General features: G+C 38.9%; 1 protein-coding gene across 1 annotated transcript in view; it reads left to right on the top strand.

The window, feature by feature from the left end:
* Nucleotides 1-27493, top strand: part of FIBCD1 (fibrinogen C domain containing 1) — a 1778954-nt gene that overhangs the window by 212210 nt on the left and 1539251 nt on the right. Inside the window, exon 3 of the mRNA XM_044058596.1 lies at nt 12898-13057. Coding sequence (XP_043914531.1) covers nt 12898-13057 — 160 coding nt within the window. The remainder of the gene's footprint in view (nt 1-12897; nt 13058-27493) is intronic.

Below are 27493 nucleotides of genomic sequence, written 5' to 3' on the forward strand. Positions count from 1 at the left end.
AGCAAAAATCCATTTAATCAAAAGCTTAAAATAATGAAACCTGGAACATAGAACTATAGAAGTTACCAGAAGTCTGGTCTTCACTTAATGGAATACTTCTCCGTTTAAAAACAGGCTACACTAAATAAGTATCATCTGTTTGAAATGGAGATCTCAGTACGGTGAGGATCAGGAAATTTATTCTTTTCTCACTGTAGTGTGATTTTGGAGTTGGTATATATAATTTAGAGGGGGTGTGGGAGGTGCAGGGAGGCTTGCCCCCCTGCAAAACTGCTGAAACTTATTTAATGTAGGCTGTCTTTAAACAGAGAATTGTTCCTTTAAGTGAAGACCGGACTTCTGGTAACTTTTGTAGTTCAATGTTACGGTTTCATTATTTTAAGCTTTCAGTTTAATGGATTTTCGCTGTTATGGTCTCATTGTTTTGCAATTCAACTATATGGGTTTTTGACTTTGTGAAGTAGACCCATATATGGATATATATATATATATATATATATATATATATATATATATATATATATATATATATATATATATATATATATATAAAGTGAAAGGAATGAAAGAGCAGACAGCAACTCCGCCCCACCAGCCACAGACCAATTGGCTATGTACCCAAATCACATGAGCAGGAACGGACCAGTGTCAGATGAACAGAACCCTCCCATCAACAATATTGTATCCCCAGGAAGGTAAACCAACCACCATAATGTTTTTATCCTCATCACAGACTATCAGCCAAATGCCTGAACCTCATGAGTCTAAACACTGACAATGATACCATCGCAGTACTTCAAAAAAGGACTGAACTTCATTCCTTGCAACAAGAGATGGTAACAGATGTGATCCTGTATTTAAAACTGTACACCAGGAAACTGAACCTCAGGCACAGCTTTATCAGCAGTAAGAGATTCCTCACAGAGGCAGGACCACCTAATAGCCCGATGGCCAGCCTCGACAGTAGCATGATTTTTTGATTACAGAGATGGTCAAATTAACTTTTGCAACTTCAGTGATGATAATTACACCAATATGGGTGGCAACAACTTTATTATTTCAAAATGTTTTGAACCGAATGAATCATCACTATCCACTAGGATGAAGAGCATGACATCTCTATGCCTCTCCAATGCAAAAGCACTTTCAACCCCACCCTGCACGCAACCCTCAACACCTTTTCCAGAGTATGCGAGAGAGATGCAAGGGACATTTTTTCAAGTAAACCACCCAAGAAATTATATAACTTAACCCCTAAAATAAAAATAGCTCTCACAAAGATCATTAACAACCCTGAACTGAGAGTCATGAAAGCAGACAAGAGGACAGGTAAAGTGATCATGAAACAAGAAGACTATATTTCACAAACGGAGAAGACCCTCAAAAACAACCACAGCTATGGGACAATCACCCAAGTGGTACTGTTGGTTAAATTCTGAAAAGTAGACAAGTCCCTATCTGACCTAGTATACCAAGGGTGCAACACCAGCCAGGAACTGGACTTCATGACTGTGACCAGCCCCAGCATCAGAAAAATGTTTGGCATCCCAAAAATACATAAGAATGCAATTAAACCCCATTCAGAGACATATTGTCTTCTAAGAAAACCAAAACCAAACATATTTCTTTCTTTCCCCGCTCTCTACCTGGCTGCTGTGTGTTCTGTCTTGGATGCTTGACCTAAGCTGAGACTTGGTTAATTGGTATATTCAAGAACCTAACTATCTGCCTACTACCCTCCTGGAAGACCAGAAAGTTCACCAACTAAGATCACTCCCTTCAGCTCCCTGAGAAACCAACTCAATAAGACAGTGAAACTTGGTTAATTGGTACATTCAAGAACATAACTACCTGCCTACTACCCTCCTGGAAGACCAGAAAGTTCACCAGCTAAGATCACTCCCTTCAGCTCCCTGATAAACCAACTCAATAAGACAGTGAAACTTGGTTAATTGGTACATTCAAGAACCTAACTACCTGCCTACTACCCTCCTGGAAGACCAGAAAGTTCACCAACTAAGATCACTCCCTTCAGCTCCGAGAAACCAACTCAATAAGACAGTGAAACTTGGTTAATTGGTACATTCAAGAACCTAACTACCTGCCTACTACCCTCCTGGAAGACCAGAAAGTTCACCAACTAAGATCACTCCCTTCAGCTCCCTGAGAAACCAACTCAATAAGGCAGTGAAAGTATGTCCTGTTTTTGTATGTTTGTTCTAACTTAAAAGACTATCCTATGTTAGATAAGCTTCCTACCCAGGATAGCCAGCAGCCAATAACCCCCAATCCCCACTTCCTTACAAGTGCTGAATCTCACTAAATATCTTGCTCAACTATTCCTATTGCTTTTTTTTATAGTATCTTTTCTCTCTCCCTCCTGTTATCAGCCCCTTGCTTAGGAACCAGTCATTGCAGTTAAATAACTGGCCACAAGGTGGTGCCTTACCACTAGCCTAATTTCACCTCATACACTTTCTTTCTAACCTCCCTCATCCCTTACTTACTTTGTCTTTTAAACGGAATCTCTTTCACTGACCTGTTCTTTTTCACCCTCCCCTCCCTGACCTTGCTACACAATACTCCTACCGCACTCCTGTACTCTAATGTAGTATATCTCCTCAGATTAGCCTAATATACCATTATACTTTCTCTCACTCCCTGACCTACCTGCTGTTTTCCTCCACTCTATAGATTGTCTTCCTTAGTAATCCACTCTCTTGTGTCTTCCCGCTCCGTTTGCCCTTTGGGCTCACTCCGCTCCCCTACCCTGCCCCCAATTCCCACCTGCTCCCTGTATCTCTAAACTTATACCCTCATAAACACACCCCCTTTACCATAAACCAATCATACTATCACTACCAGCCACACCCCTACATTTTTATCACCACTCCCCGTAGGAATATATCTCCACCCACTACCACTTGCCTAATCTTCCACAAGTCAACCCCTACTCTCAGTCCTTCCCCTCTAATACCTACTATACACTCCTCTGACATGCCTTACCAATGCCAATTTTTACTAGTACTCTCACTCCTAGCTACTCTTACCACTACTTACCTCCTAACCTCCTATGAACAACCCCCTTCTCTACTCTTACCATCCCTTCCAAACAAACTCTAACACCTTATCCAGCTTTATCTACAAGCTTTCTCAATGCCATCTACAAGCCCAGTTACTTTCAAGCTAAATATCATCGTCTAATTCATATTAAATACTCAATTCTAAACAATAGAAAATTATTTGACTACCATTGTAAGCCTCTCCAATACTACAACTTTATACTACTCCACTCCTTAATAGATGTAGACATTCACCCCAACCCTGGTCCAAACCCTTCCCCACCCTCCACTAACTGCAACCAATACAAAACAATCCCTTTACCATCAATCAAACCCTCCAAATCACTCTCAATAGCCCATCTAAACATACATAGTATTTGCAACAAAATACCACAAATTCATGCCCTTCTAGATGTTCAGCAGTTTGACATCCTCTGCTTAACAGAAACATGGCTCAAACCCATAATAAAAGATAATGAAATTATCCCCCCAGGCTATAATATCTTTCGACAAGACCGCACAAATAAAAAAGGTGGAGGGGTAGCAATTCTCTATAAAGCAGGACTACAAATTACCAAAATAAATCATAACCTACCCTCAGATAATAATGTAGAAATAATTATTTCTAAACTGCAGCACAACTCTCATAAATCAGTTAACATCATCTGCGCCTACCGTCTCCCAAGTAAAAATACTACAATGCTAGAAAACTTACTAAACTGGCTTTCTTCAAATCTCCCTCAGGAAACAATACTCATTGGAGACTTTAATATTGACTGGACTTTATGTAGCCACACTAATCCATCCACCCTGATCAACCTGTTTGGCTTCTCACAAGCTATAAATTCTCCAACTAGAACAAATAAACTTAATAATAAAGAAAGCATCCTGGAATGGATACTAACAAATAGCCCACAACAAAAATATACAACAGGAACCCTCCCAGACGACCTTAGTGACCACTCTCTAATATATATTATCAGACATAAAACAAGTTTAGCTATCCCCATTTCAGTCAGAACAGCCCGTACCAAAAAACATTTTGACCACGAACTGTTTCAAACCGAACTTAAGCATTGCAACTGGTCACCTCTTAAGTCTCTCCCTATAAATGAAGCAGTTAACTACTTCAATACCACATTCCTGGCAATCTTAGACCATCATGCCCCAATGCGCTCTGTAAGAATGAAAACTAAACCAGCCCAATGGCTCTCAAATCATACCAAGAAACTAATCCTTAGTAGAAACAAATCTTGGGCAAAATGGCGTACCACAAGAAATACTACTGATCACCAAACTTTTAGACAACAAAGAAACATAACAAAAAAAGCTATCCTACAAGATAAAAAGAACTTTTATATCTAACTACAACAATCGTCCCTTCAACAACCACAAACGTTCTGGACTACTATTAACACACTACTATCCCCAGGCAAAGAAGCCACACTTAATCCACTAGGCTCCAACCCTGACTGCCCAACACAAACAGCAAATGCCTTTAATACTTTCTTTACTACTGCTATACTAAATCTAGCAAATCAACAAAAACCTGATACCTCCAAATTGCCCACTCCAAGCTCCATTCCTCCCCCCTTCCACCTCGAACCTATACCCACCTCCTATATCTCTTCCTTACTTCAAAAATTAAAACCTACTACCCCCTCAGCTGATAACTTACCAGCAGAATACCTTCAAATAGGAGCCAAAACTATTGCCTATCCCATCTCCATATTGATTAATAGAACCATAAAAGAAGGCACTATACCATCTATCTGGAAAATCTCACACATTATTCCTCTTCACAAAGGTGGAGACTCCATTGATTTCTCCAACTATCGCCCCATAGCTCTACTCTCTCCACTCGCTAAAATAATGGAGAAATGTATCCACAAACAATTACTACACCACCTACTCTGCTATAATCTCCTTGCTAACTGTCAACATGGTTTTTGGCCATTCCATAGTACCACCACAGCCTTGTTATCCTTTACTAACTGTATCAACAAAAATTCCAATAAAAATACTCTTTCCTCAGCATTCTTTGTAGACCTATCCAAAGCCTTTGACATGGTAAATCATCAACTTCTCCTCCACCTTCTGAAGTCCCTCTCTCTCGACAATCCTGCTATGAACTGGTTTACATCTTACCTGGAAAACCGAAAACAAGCAGTTCTCTGGCAAAACCATCTTTCAGACCTCCTTCCCACCTCCCTAGGTGTCCCTCAGGGCTCCATTTTAGGACCACTATTGTTTTCCATTTTCATAAATAACCTTCATCTTTCTACTCCACTCTCTACCTGCATTCAATATGCAGATGACTCTACCATAATTTGTTCTGGCACATCCCAAACTGAACTTCATTCTCTCACACAAAAAGCTTTCACCACTATAGAACAATGGTTCTCCAACCACTGTCTTCTCCTTAACCCCCAAAAAAACAAACTTTTGCTCTTTACACCCTCTTATGTGTCTCTATGTGTCTCCCCCTCTTCATTTCACACTCACATCCAGTAATGGTACCCTTATTTCTCCAGACCTCACCACCAAACTCCTAGGAATTACAATTGACAATCAACTAAAGTTTGACATTCACATAAACACCACAATAAAGACTATTAACAGAAAACTCGGATCCCTCTATAGAATCAAACCTTTCCTTACACCTGAAGCCAGGACCACAATAGCTAGAACTCACTTAATCTCTAACCTATTATATGCTTCTCCCATATATACCAATCTTTCTAAAAATAATCTTAACAAACTAGCTAGATCATATAACAATATTGCCAGATTTGCTACAAAACTCTCCTTACAGGACTCATCACTGCCAGAACCTAAAACAACTAGGCAGGCTTGAATTACCTCACCAATTACAATTTAACCAACTTATAATTGCCCACAAAGCCCTATACCAACCCAACAACACCCCAATTCTTTCTACCCTCATAAGGTCATATAATAACCTGAGGAATCTACGTTCTGCTAACAAAATGTTGATTCACACTTCCTTATCACATAACTTAGCAGGCGACTCCATATTCTCTAACTCAGTTGGTAAAACATGGAATCAATTACCACAAGACCTTACAACCCTAACCTCTCTCCCACTATTTAAAACTAACCTAAAATATTTCCTTTCTAACCACTGGTTATGCTCTTGTACCAACCCTGACTAACTATTATTCTCTAATTACCTGTTTCACTCAAAACAAAATATTCTGAACTATAAACCTCTTTATGCAACTCTGTGTAAACTAACCTTTCTTTCTTAAATTCTAACACTGTCACTCCTGAGTACTACTTTCCATGCTTGACTATTTAAGTCACTCTTTAACGGTACTTTCTTGTAAATTTTATATTTGGATTTGTAAAGTTTTACAAATTACAATTTTTAAATTGTAAATTTTGTTAATCTGATGATGTAACATTCTATATTAATGCCTTTCTCTAATAGTTGTTATATATGTTTCTGTATGTTTTTCTGTATGTTTTTTAGTATGTTTTTTTTACTGGAGCTTTTCTCCCCGGGCCTCCACTGAAAATTGGCATGTATCCAGTTGGATTAGCCCGGTCAACAAATGTAAAATAAAAAAAAATAAATAAAAAATATTTCTGAATTTATTGACTTCCTACTGAACCCAGTAGTGTAAAATTCAGACTTTTACTTAAAAGATTCTTGGGAATTCCTCAACAAACTCCATGCCCACCAACCTTCTGAAACTGACCCATTACTGGTGACCTTAGTTATTGTGGTCCTCTATACCAGTATACCATGCAAGCAAGGCATTGAGCTGGCACAGAATTACCTCTCAAAATACACCACCTTTGCACAAGAAAGGATCCAAACCATTTTACAGCTACTGAGACTGGTGTTAGAAAACAACGTGTTCTCATTCAACAGCACCATGTACCACCAGTGGTAAGGAGTGGTGATGGGTGCTAAAATGGCACCAGCATATGCCAATGTAGTCCTGAGTTCATGGGAAGAAGATGTGCTCACCAAGTTAGAAGGGTTCCAACACATCTGTTTCTACAAATGTTATATCAACAACATCTATCTTTGGAGCATCACACCCAGTGAACTGGATTGCTTACTCCGCCAGTTAAAGGAGAGCATAAGCTTCCCAGAGTTCACCACTTCAGGGACAGGCGACAATATCCACTTTCTTGACATTACCCTCACACTCAACAACACCAAATGGGAGTTCTGGTCCACCAGCCACCGGAAAAGCACTTTCAGGAACAATTACCTGGACTTCCAGATTCAGCACCACCTGTTCATGAAGAGGAACATTGTGAAGGGTCAGTTTGTAAGACTAAGCAGAATAGTCAGTGAAGAGGGCTCATTTGTTAAAGATAGTGCTTTCCTTAAACAGCTCTTTCTAGATCAACATTACCCCACGGAACTAATCGACTCATGTTTCCATGAAGTAGTTGGTAACAGAGACACCAAGCACCCCTTATCCTCACTCATGGCTACACCAGCCACAGCACGCTAAGCATCAGGGACCCATTCAGGTTCCCATTCCCCATTAGAGGATGAGGGCATTAGGGTGGCTTGAAGAGACTTTTTTTTCTTCTTGCTTACTTGAAAATTGCAAGAGTATAGGACGTCAAGATGTGTGTATGTTAGGACTGTAGGATGTAGGAGGAGAAATGCCAGCTTGGAGAAGAGACCTGTTTTTTTTTTTTTTTTTTTTTTTTTGAGGGGCATCAGATCTATGGAGTGGCACTAGGCACCAAGATAGTAAACTACAGTTGTGCTTCCACTGTTCAACCTTTGACACCATATGAGGAGTATCTGTTCTCTTTATGAGGCAATGACAATGATGCAGAAGAGTAGGTTGCAGGGTTCATTTGAGGTGATGTAGACACAAGTAATTTCAGAGACCTGTAACATCCATACTCAGGTGGTGAAGAAGATCAGTCTTTTGGTGGCATCAGGTCATGTGCTCTTGGTACGGTAACTGTGAAATGTTTCAGCAGCAGGTAGTCCATCAACATCAGCTTTAGTAACACTTCATCACACAACACATGGTAAGTGTGGACATCATAAATTTAGTATTAAATCATATGGTTGTCACAATGACATTAGCTGCATAATTATGTATTTCCTAGCAAGTTCAGCATCAGAAACAAACAAATGTTGTAGTATTCCACAACAGGCTGATGTTGACAGGAGAATGGCTGTCGACTATAATTTACTCTCATAACTCTTGACAGAACCTCAGGACAGTTGCACACATTCACAAAGTACTGGCAGGGCCCCCAGGAGCAAGAGGATAATGCCATAATTGGTAACACAGGCTAACCTACTCTCCACAATGAGAAAGTGGCATTGTCACAAGGAAGGAACACCATGTAAATCAACATCTCTTTCCTGTGAATAAGTTGAACCCTTGGAGAAAGAAACAACCCTGCCTGAGCTACCATTACCCACTGTCATGCCTGTACATGGGAGTACCAGGTGAAAATGTCTTTCATAGTTAACTCAGACATATGCAAGACCTTGTCTGCACATCAGATGTGCCATGATATAGTTCAGACCCAGACTACTGCAACTGGAAGTCAGGTAGAGATGGTTGGAGTACAGCAGGGCATATGTGAGGAAATTCACGAGTTCATGGGAATGGTGGAGGCCAGGGACAATGCCACAATGATCCTTAGGCACAGTATGGTTGCACAGACATCTTAACAGGCACACACTGGTTACACTGCTGGACATGGACAAGGGAACATCCACATGTACAGTGGATGCCAAGTGTGTCTCAGCAAAGTGCTGCAGACATTCAAGTGGATTCCTCCAAGAGAAAGGCAGTTTGGCATCATCAAACTTCCATATCACTGGGTAGAACATCTGAGCCAAAGTCTTGGTACAGGAACACTGCTAGGTCAATGACAAGAGGATCCCCTGCATCTAGTAGCTCCCATCATCAGAGCAACTCAATATCAAATTCATACACTAGCACTTTCTCACAATCTATTAGACTGCCACTTACATTATCATTAGAGCGCATTATGTATGATACCTTCCAAATGTGACACAAATTTTCATGTGCTGTAACACATACCTTACTCACAAGGAAAATAGTTTAGAGAGTGGCATGGAGATCACAACACATCATATCACAGCTGTTGGAAATGACAAATGCAGCACTTACCTTCATGCTCCTGAAAAAGGAAAAACGTACTGGAAACATAACTAAAAATGAGAACTGTTATAACAATGAAACATTTCAAGATAAAAAAAGCAACTGACATGTGGCTAAATTCATCTTCAGTAACTCTTCAATTCAGTTATTCAAACTACAAGACTAAACTTTCTCGTAACACCTACTGCTTTACAGTTTACTTCAACTCTGCCTGTATAATTATTACTTGTGCCACTGACCATTGAACACTGTACAAATAATAACTATAATCCTTTTTTTTTTGTCTTTCTTTCTCCTTGTCAAATAATATATTATTATTATTACGTGATATCTATGTATATATCAATAATCATGCTTACTACTCTTTTTTTCGTCGTGCTTATTATACTTTGTGATATAATTGCTACACTAATCTGTGTAAGATGTTTAATATTACTGTTGGAGCTTTTCTCCTCAGGTCTCCACTGAAAATGGGCTTGTGCTCAGCTGGACCAACCCGGTTAACAAATATGAAATAAATAAATAAATAATCATATTAGCAAATGATTTGTGTATGATATGCAGAGAAATGTCTGATGTACAGTGTAAGGTGATCTTGCACCACTTAGCATAGCCTGCATCACATGGAAAACAAAGGTAATTACTTTAATCTGTCATGTAGTGAATGTCATAGCCCATAGTCATGGACTAGATCTTGCTGCTTCTCCTGCAAAGCTATGTATTATGCACAAGCTTGTTGAAGAGGTTGTCATGTTGCTGCCATCAGCAATCCACCATTGCAATCAGCACTGGTGACACAAATGACAGTGGGAGCTGCAATGCCACTATTCATGACTGGCTGTGGTAGTTGTGCACCAGACTGACTCATCATCATATTATGCAGAATGCAGCAGGCTATAAATATACTGCATGCAGTAGCAGGATCATGCTGAAGGCCACCCCCAACCCCCGATGTATCCAGACAGTGGAAATGGACTTGGAGCAAGTGAAAAACTTAGTCAATATTTATCCATATCTGGGGTACAGTGGTGTTAAAATGATCCTCAGCAGTTTCCTGTGAGCTATAGACTGGTCTCATAGCCAAGGTTTAATTGGGTAGCCTGCATCACATGGAAAATAAAGGTAATAATTTCAAATAAGACCAACTGGAGTGAGCCCTGCAACACAAAGACTGAATGGTCGAAAAAAAATCAACTTACATATATTAAGTTTGAGATGCCCGTTTCTTGGGATATTCCCTTTTCTGCATTGCATGGTGATCTCTGAATTGCACACACACACACTTACACATACATATATAAGTTCGGGAGGTGTGAGGCAGGCTTGGGCCTCTGCAATAAGTTTACAGGAGAAGAACAATGTTCAAGATTTGTTTTTCTCTTATATATTTGATCTTTTTTAACATGGTGGCACTCAGCATTTTGAGTGCCAACATTTCCACAGAGACCTGAAAATAAAAGGGCAGGGCACATCAGGAAGAATGGATTAGTTGTTATTCCTTATCTCACTATACAGATAGAGAAATAACTATTTTTAACAATATTATAATAATCTGCACTTATCAACTAGATAACTATGAAAAATCCTACTATGCAGAAAGTGGTGCTATAGCAGACTTACTCATTATTTATCTATATCTGTGGTACATCAGTGTTAAAATGCTCCTCAGCACCTTTCTGTGGGTTATGGACTGGTCTCATTAGCCATAGTTTAAATAGGTAGCCTGCATTGCATGGAAAACAAAAGTAATAATTTTAAATGTTAAGACCCATTAGACTGAGTCCTGTGTGGATCATTAACACTGCCAGGATGTTGGTTTGATACATTGTTGATACAACCCAGTGCATCACACATTATGTGGCAGTTAATGGAATGGTGAACCCTTCCTGTTATGGTACCTTTCACCCCATGGTGCAGATGGGGCCCGTATAGCCACATAGGTGCAGTCTGTCACACCAAGCACCCCACAGAAGCATATCTTTCTGTAGGTGGCATACATGGTACTGACTTAGTCTGTGGTGACTCTGGGCAATAGATGTACTCATCTGCATAGGCTAAGGGTATATAAGAGGAACTGCTGCAGTATCCCTGAGGAAAAAGCCCATGAGATACCCAATGCATCTCTATTCTGTCTCTGAAGGATCCTTGTGGCACATATAATGATGGTTATACATACCTTAGTATCCATAGGACTAAGGTGGCCACACATTCTGCCAGTTCCACTTTGTCACCAAAGCCCTGTCCACTCCAAATCTTTCCAGTAACTCCCTTCAGCAAAGTTCGCGTAAGTTATCTCCTAGGTTGACAAGTGTCACTGACTGTACCAGGTTTCAAAACAGCAGAGATAAGAAGCTCAGAGGGGGAAACAGTAAGGCTTGCAACAAAACTGAGCAGGTTTAATTACAAAGTGACTGGAAAAGGTACCGTTTCTCTTTATGCCAGAAATGTTCACAGTGTACATCGCACTATAAATAGCAAAAGGTGGGAAGACAGATTCATTTCCATAAGTAAACTGCACCTTTTACACACATTTCTCATTTGCATCTCATTATTCCATCATTTGCATAAAGTTTTCTAAATTAGTTTGTAACTTATGGGCATGTGCCTCAGGGTATACACACTTCCTCTTTCTGGATGGACCTCCATTCTCTCCTGCCTGCACCATCAAGTACCCAAGCCATTAATTAAATTTTTAAGTCACCTGAGACATAGTCAGGGCTGTATCTCTCTGGGGTAGGCTTAACAATGTAAATTTGTGAATATGTATATATTATCTCTTTGTAAATATCTGTGCATGCATATGTGTGTGTGTCTGCGTATCTGTGTATAAATATCTATGTAAATAATGTGATTGATGTACATACATGGAATTTTAAGTAGCCTACTTATTTAGATATATGCCATGGGATCTTTATATCCACCTGAACTACCACAAACTGAGTCAGATGGGACCTTGTTTTAATGTGTCATCTTAAGGATGGCAAGCTCAGTGGTGCAGCCCCCCCCCCCCCCCACCAATACTGCAGTGCAGAGTCAGTACTGGAAAATGACTCCTGGGAGGATTTCTGATCTTCCAGCATCAAAGGTGAGTTTGTTTAAATTAAATAAATGGGTTTAAATACAGAAACTGCATAAAAAAGATTTCAAACTGCTTATCTGGTAGCCACAGATACATTTGATTTTGTATATGATTTGAATTTGTAAGTCCAAACAGTAGTTGTGAAATCTCCCAGGCAGTAAATTCTAGAACTGAATTCCTTCTAAAGCAAGCTAAATACGAACAATTGTGTTATTTGCTTCTAAGAGACACAACCAGTATTTTCTGTCTTGCTTCCACAGTCTTTTAACTTTGAGAAGAAGGTAGAATTCAACAAGCTAATAGTCAAATAATGTAATGCATTCTTTGAGCTCAAGACGTTGCAAAAGGGTGTCCACTTGAGAAGCTAGATTTAGTTTCATTTTACAGCTGTGGTACTTCATTTCTACTGAAAGCAGTTACTTATTCAATACAATTTACATGTTTACATTACATATGTCGCATGTTTTACTTGTTGCAGAATTTACAGCAATCAGTTTTATGACAAAAATGCATTTGCATTTTTTATACAAGTGATAATGTAATAAAGTGTATTGTCTATACAAGAAATAAAAGCATGATAATTCATGTTTGCTTTTTACTGCAGCTCCTCTCAGATAGCCAGGCAAACATGGCAAGGCTTGTGAGCTCTGTCAGTGAAACACTGGATACTGTGCAGAAAGAACAGGGAGCCGCAAAACCCCACTTCAAAGCTGATCTGCAGAAGGCTTCTATCAGAGCATTACGTCCAAAGGGATGTTCATCTGGTAAGCAAAAATGTACTCATAAACAAATTGCCTTATTAACTACAGGACACGTGGATATATACTACTTTCCTGTGGTTGGTCAGTTCAGTCTTAAATGCCTTTTGTAAAAGGTCAGCAGTCAGAATATGTGGTGGAGATCCTGTGATTCTTCATACTCTAATCTTTACTGGGGTATAAATCACCCTAGGCAACTGTTTCCTAAATACACTATGGTTATGAGAAGTTGTTTGTTAGCTACTCAGGTAGCAGTTTTAGTGGCATACAAAAATGATTCGAACTTAATAATCTGATGAAAACTTACTGATTAGATATTCAGCTGATATAGTATGAACTAATGGGATGCAGTGTATCCTGACACTTATTCTACAGATAATTATATTAATGTGAAGACTTTCACACACTAGAACGAAAAGAATACTGTTATGAGTGATTTTTTTAGGTATAATACGAAAACTTTACCTTTTTAATTCTTTTTTTTCTTTCTTTTTTTCTGTTCCTTTGCATATATTACTAAGGTATGCATGCATGTGTCTATAAATATATATATATATATATATATATATATATATATATATATATATATAGTCAATTACTGACAGTTCTGGTTCACAGGTGAGCTGATTCCTATCCTTCTACTCAGTGGTCACAGGGCATACAAGTTCATCCTGAATGACATGCCAACTTATGCAAAATGCATGTACACTGACTTGGGGCACACAGAAGCAGTTTAAAGAATTATCATTTGAGCTATGGCTTGTCTTTGGGATTTGAGGAAAAACAAGAGCAGTTGCCAAAAATGCACATGGTCACAATGAGAATATGCAAACCTAACCAAGGACATATGGAAGGCACCTCCACTGAGAACCAAACTACAGAGGCAAATATGTGTGTATGTATAACGTGTGTGTGTGTGTGTGTGTGTGTGTGTGTGTGTGTGTGTGTGTGTGTGTGTGTGTGTGTGTGTGTGTGTGTGTGTGTGTGTGTGCTTGTGCGTGTGGGGGGGGTTGCCTGTACTAGCACAATGCATCAGCCATCAGTGGTGATTACCACAAGAGCAGCAGAAAAGAGCCTGTTAGCACTTGCAGTAATAACTGAGTAATTCAAAGTTATGCAAATTAGCTGATAATGAGATATTTCTTTATCATGGTTAATGTCTCTGAATCACTGGTTTCTATGATCACAATAACAAGCCCTTTTTGCAGACACGTACTAAAGCCTGTTGTCAATAACCCATAGAAATGTGATTATCAAGCTGTCTGTTATCCCTAGAGATGTGGTTATCAAGCTGTGAGTCATCCCTAGAAATGTGGTTATCATACTGTTAGTCATTCATAGAAGTATGGTTATCACACTGTCAGTCAAAACTAAGAATGTGGTTAACACATTACATTGTGAGTCACCCTTAGCAATGTGATTATCACACTGTGAGTTACCTCCAGAAATGTGGTTCTCGTACTGTCAGTCACCCCTAGAAATATAGTTATCATGCTGTACTGAAGACTTTCAAGCATCACTGGGGGCTTCTAAAACTACATTTATTTTTAACCGAAGTTTTATCACTTTTAATACATTTCAAAATAAGGACTGCGATCTTACATCAAATAGCATTTCTACCTACTAAAGTTAAATTAATCTAATAATTAAATTCCTAATGCTAATAATGACAATAATAGAGCCATGTTTTATTAGGCTTATATATTTCAACATTTTGCATATTTTGGGGTTTGAACTCAGCTTTTGGCAAGTCCATTTTTCTTATCCTAAACTTTCAACACTGAAATGTAGAACAGAAGTTATTTAGAAGTAATGCAGAATGCAAAGCAATAAGCCTCATCAGTATTGTTGGGTGGTCCATAGAAAGGTCATGTTGATAAAAATTCCATACGGAACCCTTAAATATACAACATTTTGCAGTAAACAAAGCCGTTAACTGTCAGTGGAGTTGTCAGTTAATCATTTTAAATTACCAGTTTTTGTAGTTTGTTTCAAATTGATTATATATAGTATAAAATTCTGTGGCTTCTGACCCTGAATGTAACTGAAAAGGGTCCAGCAAGATCAGCTCACTTACCCGGTAAATAAATGCATACATCCATTCATGCACATATAAATAAATAAACAAGCGCATATATACGTGCATACTATCTGCTAGGGGAAAAAACAAGTTTTGCAGCAGAAATGTTTAGTGGTAGGAAATCACTGGGGTTTGGCCAGTTTTCTGATCTAATTAAACTGAAACTGGTGCCCTACTCAAAGTGGAGAATTTATCATACTGTATGAAGTGGAAAACTCAGAACATCTTGACAAACAACACATTTTTGGTAAGCATTAACATTCCCCATCTGCAAAGATTTTGCAGCTTAATAACTAGCAAATGTGTAGAAGCATACGGCAATGTTTTCACATTATTCCACCCTCACTTGAGTATTTTAATCTGCTGAATCATTTCCAGTCACCTTTCAAATATGAATGAGAAGCCAGATTGCTTAACTCCATACCTGGTTGGCTAGCTAAATAAATACATAGAACATTAGTCCAAATCTTTAAATCTGTTGCCACTAGAGAATGGTGACTGTAATTAAAAAAAAAGAAAGCAGAGATTTACTCTGCATAGTGTTCACTACAAATATGTTTTTAGTTAATATAGTATACTGGATGTTGACTAGAAATTTGATGTTAAAACATTCCTTTTTCATTCTCATTCTGGATATGCCACTGTATATGTGTGGGTGTAGGAGGGTTAAACGAGACCATAATGGGGGGAAATGTAGCTTTCCTACCCACCATTTTATACAGCAATACATTAATATCATGTACAGTTCTTTTGTAATGCAAAATACCTTATAATATCATGTCAAATTCTAGATCATTCCCTTACATAAAGGTGGAAACAACTGGCCCCTCTAATTTCAGGCCAATTGATAATCTTATCTCCCCTGTCACAAATTCTAGAAAAATTCATTCACAAACAGCTTCTTGACCACCTTCTACATGAAAATCTTCTCACATCCACACAGCATGGTTTTCGCCCAAAACACAGTACTGCTACTGCTCTGACATCCTTCATAGATACTATTGCAAATTCTCTTGACAACAATAAGTTAGTCTCCTGCTTGTTTCTTGATCTCTCCAAAGCCTTTGATACTGTGTCCCATAAACTATGTCTATACAAACTAACTTCTCTAAACCTCTCTAACTCTATGCTGTCATGGTTCTCCAGCTACATCTCCAACAGATTCCAGGCAGTAAAATGCAATCCAAGATCTCTCCCTTCCTACCCATTCAAACAGGTGTACGAAGGTTCCATCCTGGGACCCCTGCTTTTTAACATCTTTATCAATGACCTCTACTCCTCTTGCCCATTCTCTACCATTATCAAATATGCTCCTGCTCCAACAACATCACTCACCTCCACACTCTCACCCAAGACTCCCTTCATGCAGTCAAAAGATGGCTTATTTCCAGCCAACTGTTACTTAACCCAAAGAAAGACAAACTTCTCCTATTCCTCCCTACAACTCTCCAGCATCACAAAGCCAGCGTTTCTGTTTCCTTCCTTAACAGCACAGTCATCTCCACTGAACCCCACACTAAACTCCTAGGTGTTCTTATTGATGACCAGCTAAAATTCAGTCTTTATACTCAGCAATGCATTAGAAAGACATATCAAAAGTTGGGCCTGCTATACAGGCATAAAAAATTCCTCACGAATGCGTCAAGGCTGTCACTTGCACAAGCTTTCCTACTTCCCGCACTACTCTATGCAGCCCGTATACTCACTAATCTCCAATCCAATCTTCTGTCCAAACTAGAACTCACCTATAATAAAATTGCAAGATTTGCTTCCAACCAACCTTATTGTACCCACCACTGCATTGCTCTAAAAAGACTACAATGGCTGGAATTTCACCACCCAATCTTACTACCCCAGCTTCTCATAGCTCACTCTATCTTACATAAACCCTCCTCATGCCCCTCTCTCTCTCTACTCTAATTCAGCCTTACACTCCAAACCATGCTCTCCGTAGCTCTCAACAGCATCTATTGCAAATTTATAAGCCTAATAAAAATATTGGTAAACTCCTCTACAGCTACTCTGTAGCAAACGCCTGGAATAAACTACCTTTGAGTGTCATATCTATCACTAACCACAAGTCATTTAAAACAACCCTGAAAGAAAGCCTCTACAAAGCTGGCTCTTGCCTATGTAATGACCCTACTTAACATTACTTCCACTCTTTTACAAATTGCCTCCTCTACAAGCCAACCTAATTGTATCTTCCCTCTTATACAACTTTGCTGCCTATCTCTCCCACCTGTCTCTGTTGCTTCTTTATATTATGCTAACATTTTCTGTTTGTACTCTCATCTTCTCAAACTGTTCTCTGGTCACTGGCCTCTTTTTTTACAGGATTTACCCCTGTACATATTATATGACTTTTAAATCTTCTGCATCTCCTATGGCTTCTCCTAACCTGTGACTTCTTTTGCTATTTTTCTTTTCCTATTAATGTACGATACTGACTGTATTGTATTACGATGTATATATTGTACATTATTGTGATCTGTAGTGAGAGCAGAGAACAGGTGGAGGAGAACCTGGAGAGGTGGAGATATGCTCTAGAGAGAAGAGGAATGAAGGTCAGCAGGACTAAGACAGAATATATCAGAATATATATGTGTGAATGAGAGGGAGGATAGATGAATGGTGAGGATGCAGGGAGTAGAGGTGGCGAAGGTGGATGAATTTAAATACTTGCAATCAACAGTTCAGAGTAATGATGAGTGTAGAAGAGAGGTGAAGAAGAGAGTACAGGCAGGATGGAGTGGGTGGAGAAGAGTGTCAGGAGTGATTTGTGACAGACGAGTACTAGTAAGAGTGAAAGGGAAGGTCTACAAGAGGGTAGTGAGACCAGCTATGTTATATGGGTTGGAGACAGTGGCATTGACAAAAAGGCAGGAGTCAGAGCTTGACGTGGCAGAGCTGAAGATGTTAAGATTTGCACTGGGTTTGGCGAGGATGGACAGGATTAGGAATAAGTATATTAGAGGGTCAGCCCAGGTTGGAAGGTTTGGAGACAAAGCCAGAGAGGCAAGATTACATTGGTTTGGACATGTGCTGAGGAGGGATGCAGAGTATATTGGTAAGGATGAAGCTGCCAGGTAACAGGAAAAGAGGAAGGCCTAAGATAAGGTTTATGGATGTGGTGATAGAGGACATGCAGGTGGTTGGTGTGACAGAGCAAGATGCAGAGGACAGGAAGAAATGGAAACAGTTGATCTGCTGTGGCGACCCCTGACGGGAGCAGCTGAAAGAAGAAGAAGATATTGTACATTATTTTGTATGTTCTTTACTTGGTCTGTTTTCTCTGACAGTTTTGTTCTTTGTACTGTGTATTATTAGTTTAGGCAGAACTTTTAATATGTTATCTGTTATGTTATCTTTTTGTACTACTAGAGCTTTTCTCCTTGGGTCTCCGCTGAAAAAGGGCTTTTTGCCCAGTTGGATTAACCCGGTTAACAAATGTCAAATAAATAAATAAAATAAAATAAATACTACATTGTAACTAGCAACACATATCTAGGTGATGGGCATACTGATGTGACAACACAGTCTCAGATATAGTTGGAAATGGGGGCTATCACCTTCCTGCTCTTCGGTCATTTGGTGTGCAAATATCTTAATAGTACCTACACCAAGCCATATATTGTTATACTTTTAAAATAATACCCAAAATAAGATCTAATGATAATTCTGATCTAGACTGAAACTAAAAGGAATATTTTGTTTTAGGATAGTAAAAGAAACATGCCAGATACATAGGTAAATGAGTTCAATGTGTTTCATAATTTATTTATTTATTTACTGACATTTGGTGACCGGGAAAGTCTGACTGGGTTAGAAACCCATTTTCAGAGGTGGCCTGGGAAGAAAAGCTCCAAATGGTACAAGTATAGTCAGTTCAGAGATTATTCAATTCTAAAATTATAAAAAGAATAACATACATTTCCAGAATGGATATAGACAAACATGTTACACAGTATTACTAAAAACATACATATATTAGGTCTAATGTGGTTTATAATTAATTAAATTACAGTTTGTAGTACATCGTAATTTTTTTTTTTTCAAAAAATCAGTTTAGTTTTGACTTGAAATGTAGGCAGAGAAGTTGTGGAAAAAAGCATATTGACTTTGTAAGTAAAACTGATGGAGGTTCGTAAGTATAAGATATCAAGGAGAGCAAAAGATTCTGCCACATATAGGACAGAAGTATTATGAGGGTTGTATAAGAAGAAGGAGGTGTGATGAAGGATAGGAAGAAGTTTAGATAGTAGTTTTGGAAAGATAGACTACAGAATAGTTGCCAGATGATAATTTAAAGACAAGTGTGAAGGGGGGAGAGGGGGTAGGAGAGATAGATTGAGTATCATAGTCTTTGCTTAGGAGCAAGGGCAGATGTGGGAGGTTTTATTTTTCGAACTGCTGGTTCATCACTGGATGCCATCTTTTGTTTTGCAGATCAGTACACAGTGTGGAGTGGGATTTTGCCCTTTCCCCATTATTTTGTGATGTTGGAGTTAGTATATTTAATTAGCAGGGGGTTAGGGTGTGTGCGGAGTTGCCCCTGTATAAAACATAGTTTCTGGGGTTTTTTTTCAATTAATTGAGTTTCAACCATTTGTGGGCAATGTGCTGCATGCTGATGTAATGAAATATAATCCTGCAAACATCTGACTGGGACTGTCACCTTTAGCAGACAAACTACTGGTTTACTGCTGAGGCGGATAAAAAAAAAATGGAGAGCATTTACTCGTGGATGAAAATGGTATTTGATAACCAATTTTCTCTAGTTATACTTATGTATCAAGGGCAACACAAGAGTGTAGTGGTTAGCATTGTCACCTCACATACGTGGTTCTCCAGTTCAGTTCTTAGCTAGGGTGCCTTCTGTGCAGAGTCTGCATGTCCTCCCTGCGTTCGTGTTGGTTTCCTCTAGGTGCTCCAGTTTCCTCCAACATTCCAAAGACATGCAGTAGGTGGATTTGACACTCTAAACTGGCCCTAGTTGTGAGTCTGTGAGTGTGAATGTATGCGGTGCACCCTCCAAGGAGGGCTGGGCCTTGGGCTAGCAATCTAAGCTCATTAAACCCTAACTGCTACAGAAACAATGAGCACTGAAAGGTGCTCATTGCTCGATGTACCACATGATGTGTAAATGGGAAAGACAGAGTGATACTTATGTGTCAAGCCTTTCCTTGTTTTAAATGGAATGGTCAGCATTCCAAATCTTGTGTGTGTTAAACAGTGCAAAATAACTTGTTATCATAGCTGCTCATGTGATAATTTTGTGCAAATCTGATGACAGTTTATCATAATTTTAGTAAACAAAAGCTGGGCTACACAGACAATTAATACATAGCATAGGGCGAATTAATGGACATACAAAGGGTGCAGTGATTTAAATAAAATACTTAATACATGTCTTCTAAGTTGTGAACTGCTCTACAAAGCAAACTCTTGATTATTAGTGATGCAGAACCATGTAGCACCCATCTATGAATCCCAGCTGAAGTATCCAAAAAAGCTAAAATTAATTAATTCATCACCAAATGTCTAGTCGCTTCAGTGTTATTCACTGATGTGCACTTTGCATCAGTTATTTTTCACCTGTGCCCAGCAAAAAAACAGTGCCATCACTCTTAACAATGTTACTAGCTAGTATCATGGTGTCCACTGTTACTGCGGTAACCATAATCAAGTTGATTGTCTGTCACAAATATGCTCGTAATTTTATTCATTTACATAAATTTATTTTTTTGCCCAGAACATAAACTTGGCTTAAATAAATAAATGAACACAGACACATCAAACAAATTAAGCATAATTTCAAGTTTATCACATTATCCCTACACACACAAAGCAATCATAAACATTTAGTCTTATTACAGTTGCTCTTTGACAGGCAGTTACAGTTCATCCTATTTTGCCTGGCAGTCACAATTCATCCTTTACACATTCTTAGATAAATGGTCTGCCTAGCAAGCCACTTAAATGCCTACACCAAAGATTCTGAAACATGCCTTTGTTCACAGCATGTGGGCTAAAATGCATTTTAACAGAGGATGTAGCATAATGCCAAACTTGTGTATTCAATGACTAGTAGTTTGTTATGATCCCTCCACATCATAACTGACAGGTAATCTGAATATCATAACAATTCTAGGAAAAGAGTGCATACTAAGGTCTGCATTATTTCATCAAGAAATACAGACTTTAAGATTGGAAAATACTGTAGGCCCAATGTATTTTAAAGCTCATTACATGAAACTATATGAGGTGCAATAGTGGTGTGGTGGCTAATATCCTTTCCCCACAAATCTTGCTTCTACAGTTTGGATCCCATTTGTGGTGTTTTCTGTGCAGAGTTTGCATGCCCTCCCTGTGTGCTTGTAAATTTCTTTTGGGTGTTTCAGTTCCTTTCCCCATGGCAAAGACATGCCATAGGCAAGTTGTTGATTTTCCAAATTGCTCTTATTTGTGTATGTCACATCTGAGCATGTTTGTGCATACATTTTGTAATAGATCGGGGGTCTTGTCCTGGATTTGTTTCTCTACCTGCATACCCTCTGGCTTAACATTAAGCTAGGATTGTTGCCTGACAGTATTTGCTTGTCTGCTTAAATTTGGGTATCTTTTATGAGGTGATTGCATGCCTAAGCCTTGGATCCAAAGTTTGAGGGTGTCTGAAGTCTGATAATTCCCTTTTAAGAAACCTGGAATTTTTTTTTGCAGTATCGGAAGTTTCCTGTCAGGGACCTCTAATTTGGACTTAGAGTATTTATGTTAGTATTTGGAGCTAATTCTTTGCAAAATTGTGTACTGCTAATGTAAACATTGATTTTTGGGGGGACAGAGAAATGTTTGTAGAAGAACTGGTGGTAAACTGTCAGTCTAATGCTTATCTTTTCTGTAAGACAAACTATCTGCATTTTGATTCTGTCAGAGTGTGGGTGTGTGAGTACTTGAACAGTACTTAAAGGGGAATTCTGTTCAAGTTTTTTTTGTGTGTGTGTATATATATATATATATATATATATATATATATATATATATATATATATATATATATATATATATATATATAAATAACTTAAGGTACTGGGGAAAGTGCTGTGAGTGGACATGTGCTGCTTGTGAACACAGTGACAACGTTCCTCTCAACCAACTCACTCTAGCAATGGTTACTACTTTTGATGCCTCTTCCCCAGTTAAGCATGATATTTACTGTGATTTAGCTGTCTCTTCTCTTGCAGTACATTAGAAGAAAAAAATAAATCACTTATCAAGGACTCCTTGCCATTGTCACAGACACGGTCTTCACCTCAGCCGATAGTGGTTGAACCTGCAGGGGCCATTGGTTATTCCTCAGACCACTCACTTTCCTCCCTGGCTTCCCCTGTTGAAGTCCTTTCAATTACCATGAACCAAGGGTCAGCCACAAACTTGTCAGCTGTTCCAGTGTCCAGTATGGGCATGGGAGAATCATCTTCTCTGGGTCTGGTAGGTACTTCAAGAGATTCTTTTGGGGGGGGGGTACAAGACACCATTAGACTGGGTAGACATCCCTCCTTGAAAGTCTTCTGTTGAAACTCCTATTAAGAAAAAACAAAAGTTAAGCATTGTTGTTCTGATATAAGTTATATATCCTGCCAAGGATATAACGGCAGGCTAGCTTCCAAAGCTGAAAGGCACATTCCACACACACAAACTGTCAAGCATCTCCAGCTGATCTGACTAAAAGACAAGTTTGGGTACAAAGCCCTTCAGAGCTTTACCACTGCTGAAGAGTATGCTCCTCTGAGGCTTTTGAGGATCAATGGTTGGCTTGTGCTTTCCTTTGTTGGGCAGATAAGTTCCCTTTGGGGAAAAAAATTCCATTTCCTTAAAATTTATTGAAGTTTTATTACACCAGGAAAGGTATTTTCAAGCTAGGAGTGTTGTATTTTAATGGACTGTCTCGAGACTGTAACATACTTTTAAACAGAGCACTTGTTCTTTTCTGTCAGTTTAAAAGTATAGTTAACTAACTGAAAACGTATTTTATGTGGAGAAATTGCATTTATTTTTCCTTGGTGTGGCTGGCATAGTGTTAGAAAGTGCTTTTTACTGTGTTTTTCTGTTCAAAAATAACTTTTGTGGATTGGTAGTTTTACCAGCATTTCCTGTTTGCCTTCCTTGGGAAAGAGGCACCATTTTCGGCTTGATCATGGAAGAGACTACCAGTCCCATGATCAGTTCTTCTTCCAACCGCAAAAAGAAAAAGTTAAGCAAACAGCCTTTGCCACCACAACAGGCTAGTGATTTGCCACAGCCACAGGTGGGTAACTCTGCTCTGGCCATCTGTTGTCTCTCTTTTACCCCAAATCCCTCTGGTGTAGCACATTCAGCCACTGTGGAATTAGCATTAGCCACATCCTTTGTGGTTGTTGGAGTCTCCTCAGTGTTCAAGGGAGAGACACTCTTTTTGGCCCTAGGAGAGGGAACAGGTAAGGTTTCCCTGTTGGGCTAGAATACTGCGCCCATCCCTGTGGAAGCAGCTGATGCCATTAATAACACAGTTGGCTCCATTTTTCCTGTCAAAAAAAAAAAAAAAACTGAAAACCAAGCATATATTTACTACTCAAATATCTTTAGACAGGATCAATTTACTGGGTCTGGCTTAGAGTTTAATTGAGGCTATTGATCCATCTTGTAAGTAGTTTCTGGTAGAAGAGGGATTCTTCTTTTCTCAAAGAGATTAAATATTTTGAATCTGAACAGGAAGATGTAGGGTTGTATTCAGTTTTTTTTTCCTCAGATTTCTGATTCAGACTCACAGGAGACCTCAGTTTCTGATTATTCCTGTGGGGATTGCTTTTTCTGTTAGACTGTTGCTAGAATGTGCTAGTGTTTTCAGTGAGAAAACAATGAGGTTTATTAGTTCCTCAGATAATACTATGAGTTGTTACAGAAGGATTTTTTAGATCCTACACCCATTCCTCCTGTTCTTTCAGTTTTAGAGGATGTGTGTGTGTTAGTGCCTGCATTTTTCCGGTTACTCAGTCCGCTGCCACTAAATAGACAGATAGGATGTATAAAATGCCTCAGTCTTTTAAATTTTTATATGCTATTCCCAAACCTGACCCAGCAGCTATAGTCTTAGTTGATCCAACTACTGCTAAGCACTTAGTTAATTCCCTATCCTATTATTTCTGAAAAAGGAGGGCAAAATTATTGATAGCTATGGGGGAAAAGTATGTTCTTCTGCAACTTTGGTTTTCAGAATTTTGAATTGTCAGGCTCATAAGTTAAAGTCTTTTCTGACAAATTGTGAAAGTATAAGGAATGTTTTATCAGCAGTTTCTTCTTGTGAGAAAAACATATACTGTAAATAACGGTTCCTTATTTTGCACAGTTCACTACTCTTTGTTTACAGTGTGTGTGTGTGTGTGTGTGTGTGTGTGTGTGTGTGTGTGTGTGTGTGTGTGTGTGTGTGTGTGTGTGTGTGTGTGTATGACCTTGTTAATACTTTTTCCAGGGCTATGGCCACTGGTACTGTTTTAAGGAGGTTTGCATGACTGCATTCTCAGAGCTTTCCAAATGATGTTAAAAATGAGATTTTAAATTCTTCCTTGGATAGAGATTTAATGTTTGGCCATTCTGCTGCGTGATGAAAGGGGCAAGCTGATCCAGTGAATCTTTAAGATTTTTCAGCAATCATTTTCCAAATTGTCCAAGCTACTGTCCTTCTCCTTTTCCATTTTTGGCATAAAACAGAATAAATAGTCACAAAAGAGTTCTGGTAAACAAATGTTTAAGAATGAATGGCAAGAGAGTTCCAAACAGAAGTGTCTAACCTCCCAAAACCAAGGACAGTCTAATATGTGTAAATGTCTATTCAAGAGAACTTGTGACCCACTTCTACCCTGGCCACCTTTTTCTTCCAGAGAGTTTTAATCTCCATTTTTCTCTTTGGCAACATATTGCTTCTGACAGATGGGTTCTGAATGTCATTCATCAATGTTACAGATGGCAGTTGGAGGAAATTCCTCCATTCCAGGGGATCATTTCTCTTCTTCCAAATCAGACTTTTTTGTTCCTTGTGACAAAGAAATAAAATGCTTGGAGACCAGTTCTGGATCTTTCTTTCCTGAACCTGTTTGTGGTAGTGCCCTAACTCAAAATGATGTCACCTCACAACCTGTTTCCTCTTCTTTCTCTTTCAGGTTTCATGGTAACACCAGACTTATAAATGCTTATCATCACATCCCTATTTATCTAGACTTCAGATATTTCTTAAGGTTTTGTATGTCTGGATCACATTATTAGTATCCATATTTTTCCATATTTAGATGACTTGCTTATCTTTGCAGAGTCTTTTTCAAAGTGTCAGAAATCTCTATCTTGGGTGAGAGATCTCTTACACAAGCTGGGATTCTAAGTGGACATTCAAAACTCTTTCTTGACTCCCTCACACAGGATTGTGTTCCTGGGATTTCAACTAGCCACAGTTCAGTGAGCTTTTCTTCCACAGGAAAAAATAGATCCCTATTTAGATCTGCTTCTAAGGGTTTCCAATCAGACATCAGTCACTTTGAGGGGAATACCTCAGGATTTAGGGTCTCATGGCATCTATGATTTTTATGATACCCCTGGCAAGACTCCACATGAGATAGATACAGTGGTTTCTGAAATCTCTTTGGTCCCAGCATCAACATCCTTTAACCTTTGAAATCCCAGTGCTCAGGTTTGTCAGAAGAGAAATCTTTTGGTGGAGACAACAGACATCTTTAAATCTAGGTCTCCCCTTCTCTCTCCCTGCTTCAAAGATGTCAGTCACCACAGACATTTTAGACTTTCTTTTGGGAACAGTTTCAGAAGGGATAAAATTGCAGGGGTGTGGGACACAAAAGACACATGCATGTACATTAATATCAAAGAGTTACTTGACCTGATCAAGGCACTTAACACTCTCTGGACCATCTTTGACCTCTGGGACCTCTTCAAAGTGGTTTCAGAGAATACCAGAGTCATGTGACTCATCATTAAGCAAGGCAGAACCAGGACTTACTCCATGTGCATACTAGCCATGTTAGCTTGGGATGTAGCTTCATATTACAGTCTTGCTCTACAGGCATCCTACATTCTATCAGAGCAAACATGTGTGGCAGACAAACTGAGCAGGACCAGGGCATGCCCTTACAAATGGAAACTAGATTGGGGGTCCTCCAACATTTGATCCATCTGTGGGGAGCTCCTTGAGTAGATCTTGTTTGCCTCCTCTTTGAACAATCAATTGCAAGATTCTGTTCCAGGACTCTATGCAAGAAGGCCTGGAAGACAGATACCTTTCCATTTATATGAACATGAATGTTCCTGTATACTTTTCCACCATTTCTACAAATATCAAGGGTACTACTGAAGATTCCGAAGGAAACTCTCAGAATCATTGTGTTAACTCCCTTTTGGCCTAGGCAACTGTGGTTCTCCATTCAACTGGAAATTGCTAGGGCCAATTAACACAAGCTTCCTCACATAGTGGATCTGCTCACACAACAGGGGGTTTGATATACTCTGACATCAGTCATTTTCAATGGACTGCCTAGATCTTAATTCCTTTTAGGTACCTGTTTGCTGAGGATGTGGAGGAGGTACTAATGGTGACAAGAAAGCCTGCTAGTAGAAAATCATATATTAGCAAATAGAAAAGGTTTTCTAATTGGTGCCAACAACATAATCATCACCCATTCAGGGCTAGGTATTCTCTGTTTTTAAAATATTTGTGTGAGTTACTATCCTATGGTCTTTTTTATTTCTCTATCAAGGTTCATTTATCATCCATTTTAGCATGTCTGCCCTTAGATACTCTTCATTCAAGGCATAATAGGCCGCAGAGTAATCTGGTGGCCCCTCCTTGGGATCTTAATTTTGTGTTAGAAAAGTTAACACTTGCTCCATCTGAACCCGCTAAGCTGACTGACTTGAGATTCTTAACATGGAAAATAGCTTTACTGATTGCTTTGACCTCTGCAAGAAGGGTATTCGAGCTGAAAGCTCTTATGGTGAGTTAACTCTACCTCATTTTTCATAGGGACAGGGTTTCTTTGAGAACTAATTCTTCTTATTATTTATTTATTTGTTTTACATTTGTTTACGGGGAAAGTCTGACTGGGATAAGACCCATTTTCAGCAAAGGCCCAGGGAGAAAAGCTCCACATATAGAGATTATAGAAAACTTATATAAGAAATTATACAAAACTTATACAAGAAATTATACAAAAAATATATGGCATACAGTACACTAGAAATTACATTCTGTGCTATTATAGCTGACATTTGTATTATACAATCATCAGATATAAATCCTTATTGTAGTGTAGACATTGGAGTTT

This window comes from Protopterus annectens, chromosome 16.part0 (assembly GCF_019279795.1).
Source record: "Protopterus annectens isolate FY-2018-M chromosome 16.part0, PAN1.0, whole genome shotgun sequence".
In the NCBI taxonomy this organism is placed as follows: domain Eukaryota; kingdom Metazoa; phylum Chordata; order Ceratodontiformes; family Protopteridae; genus Protopterus; species Protopterus annectens.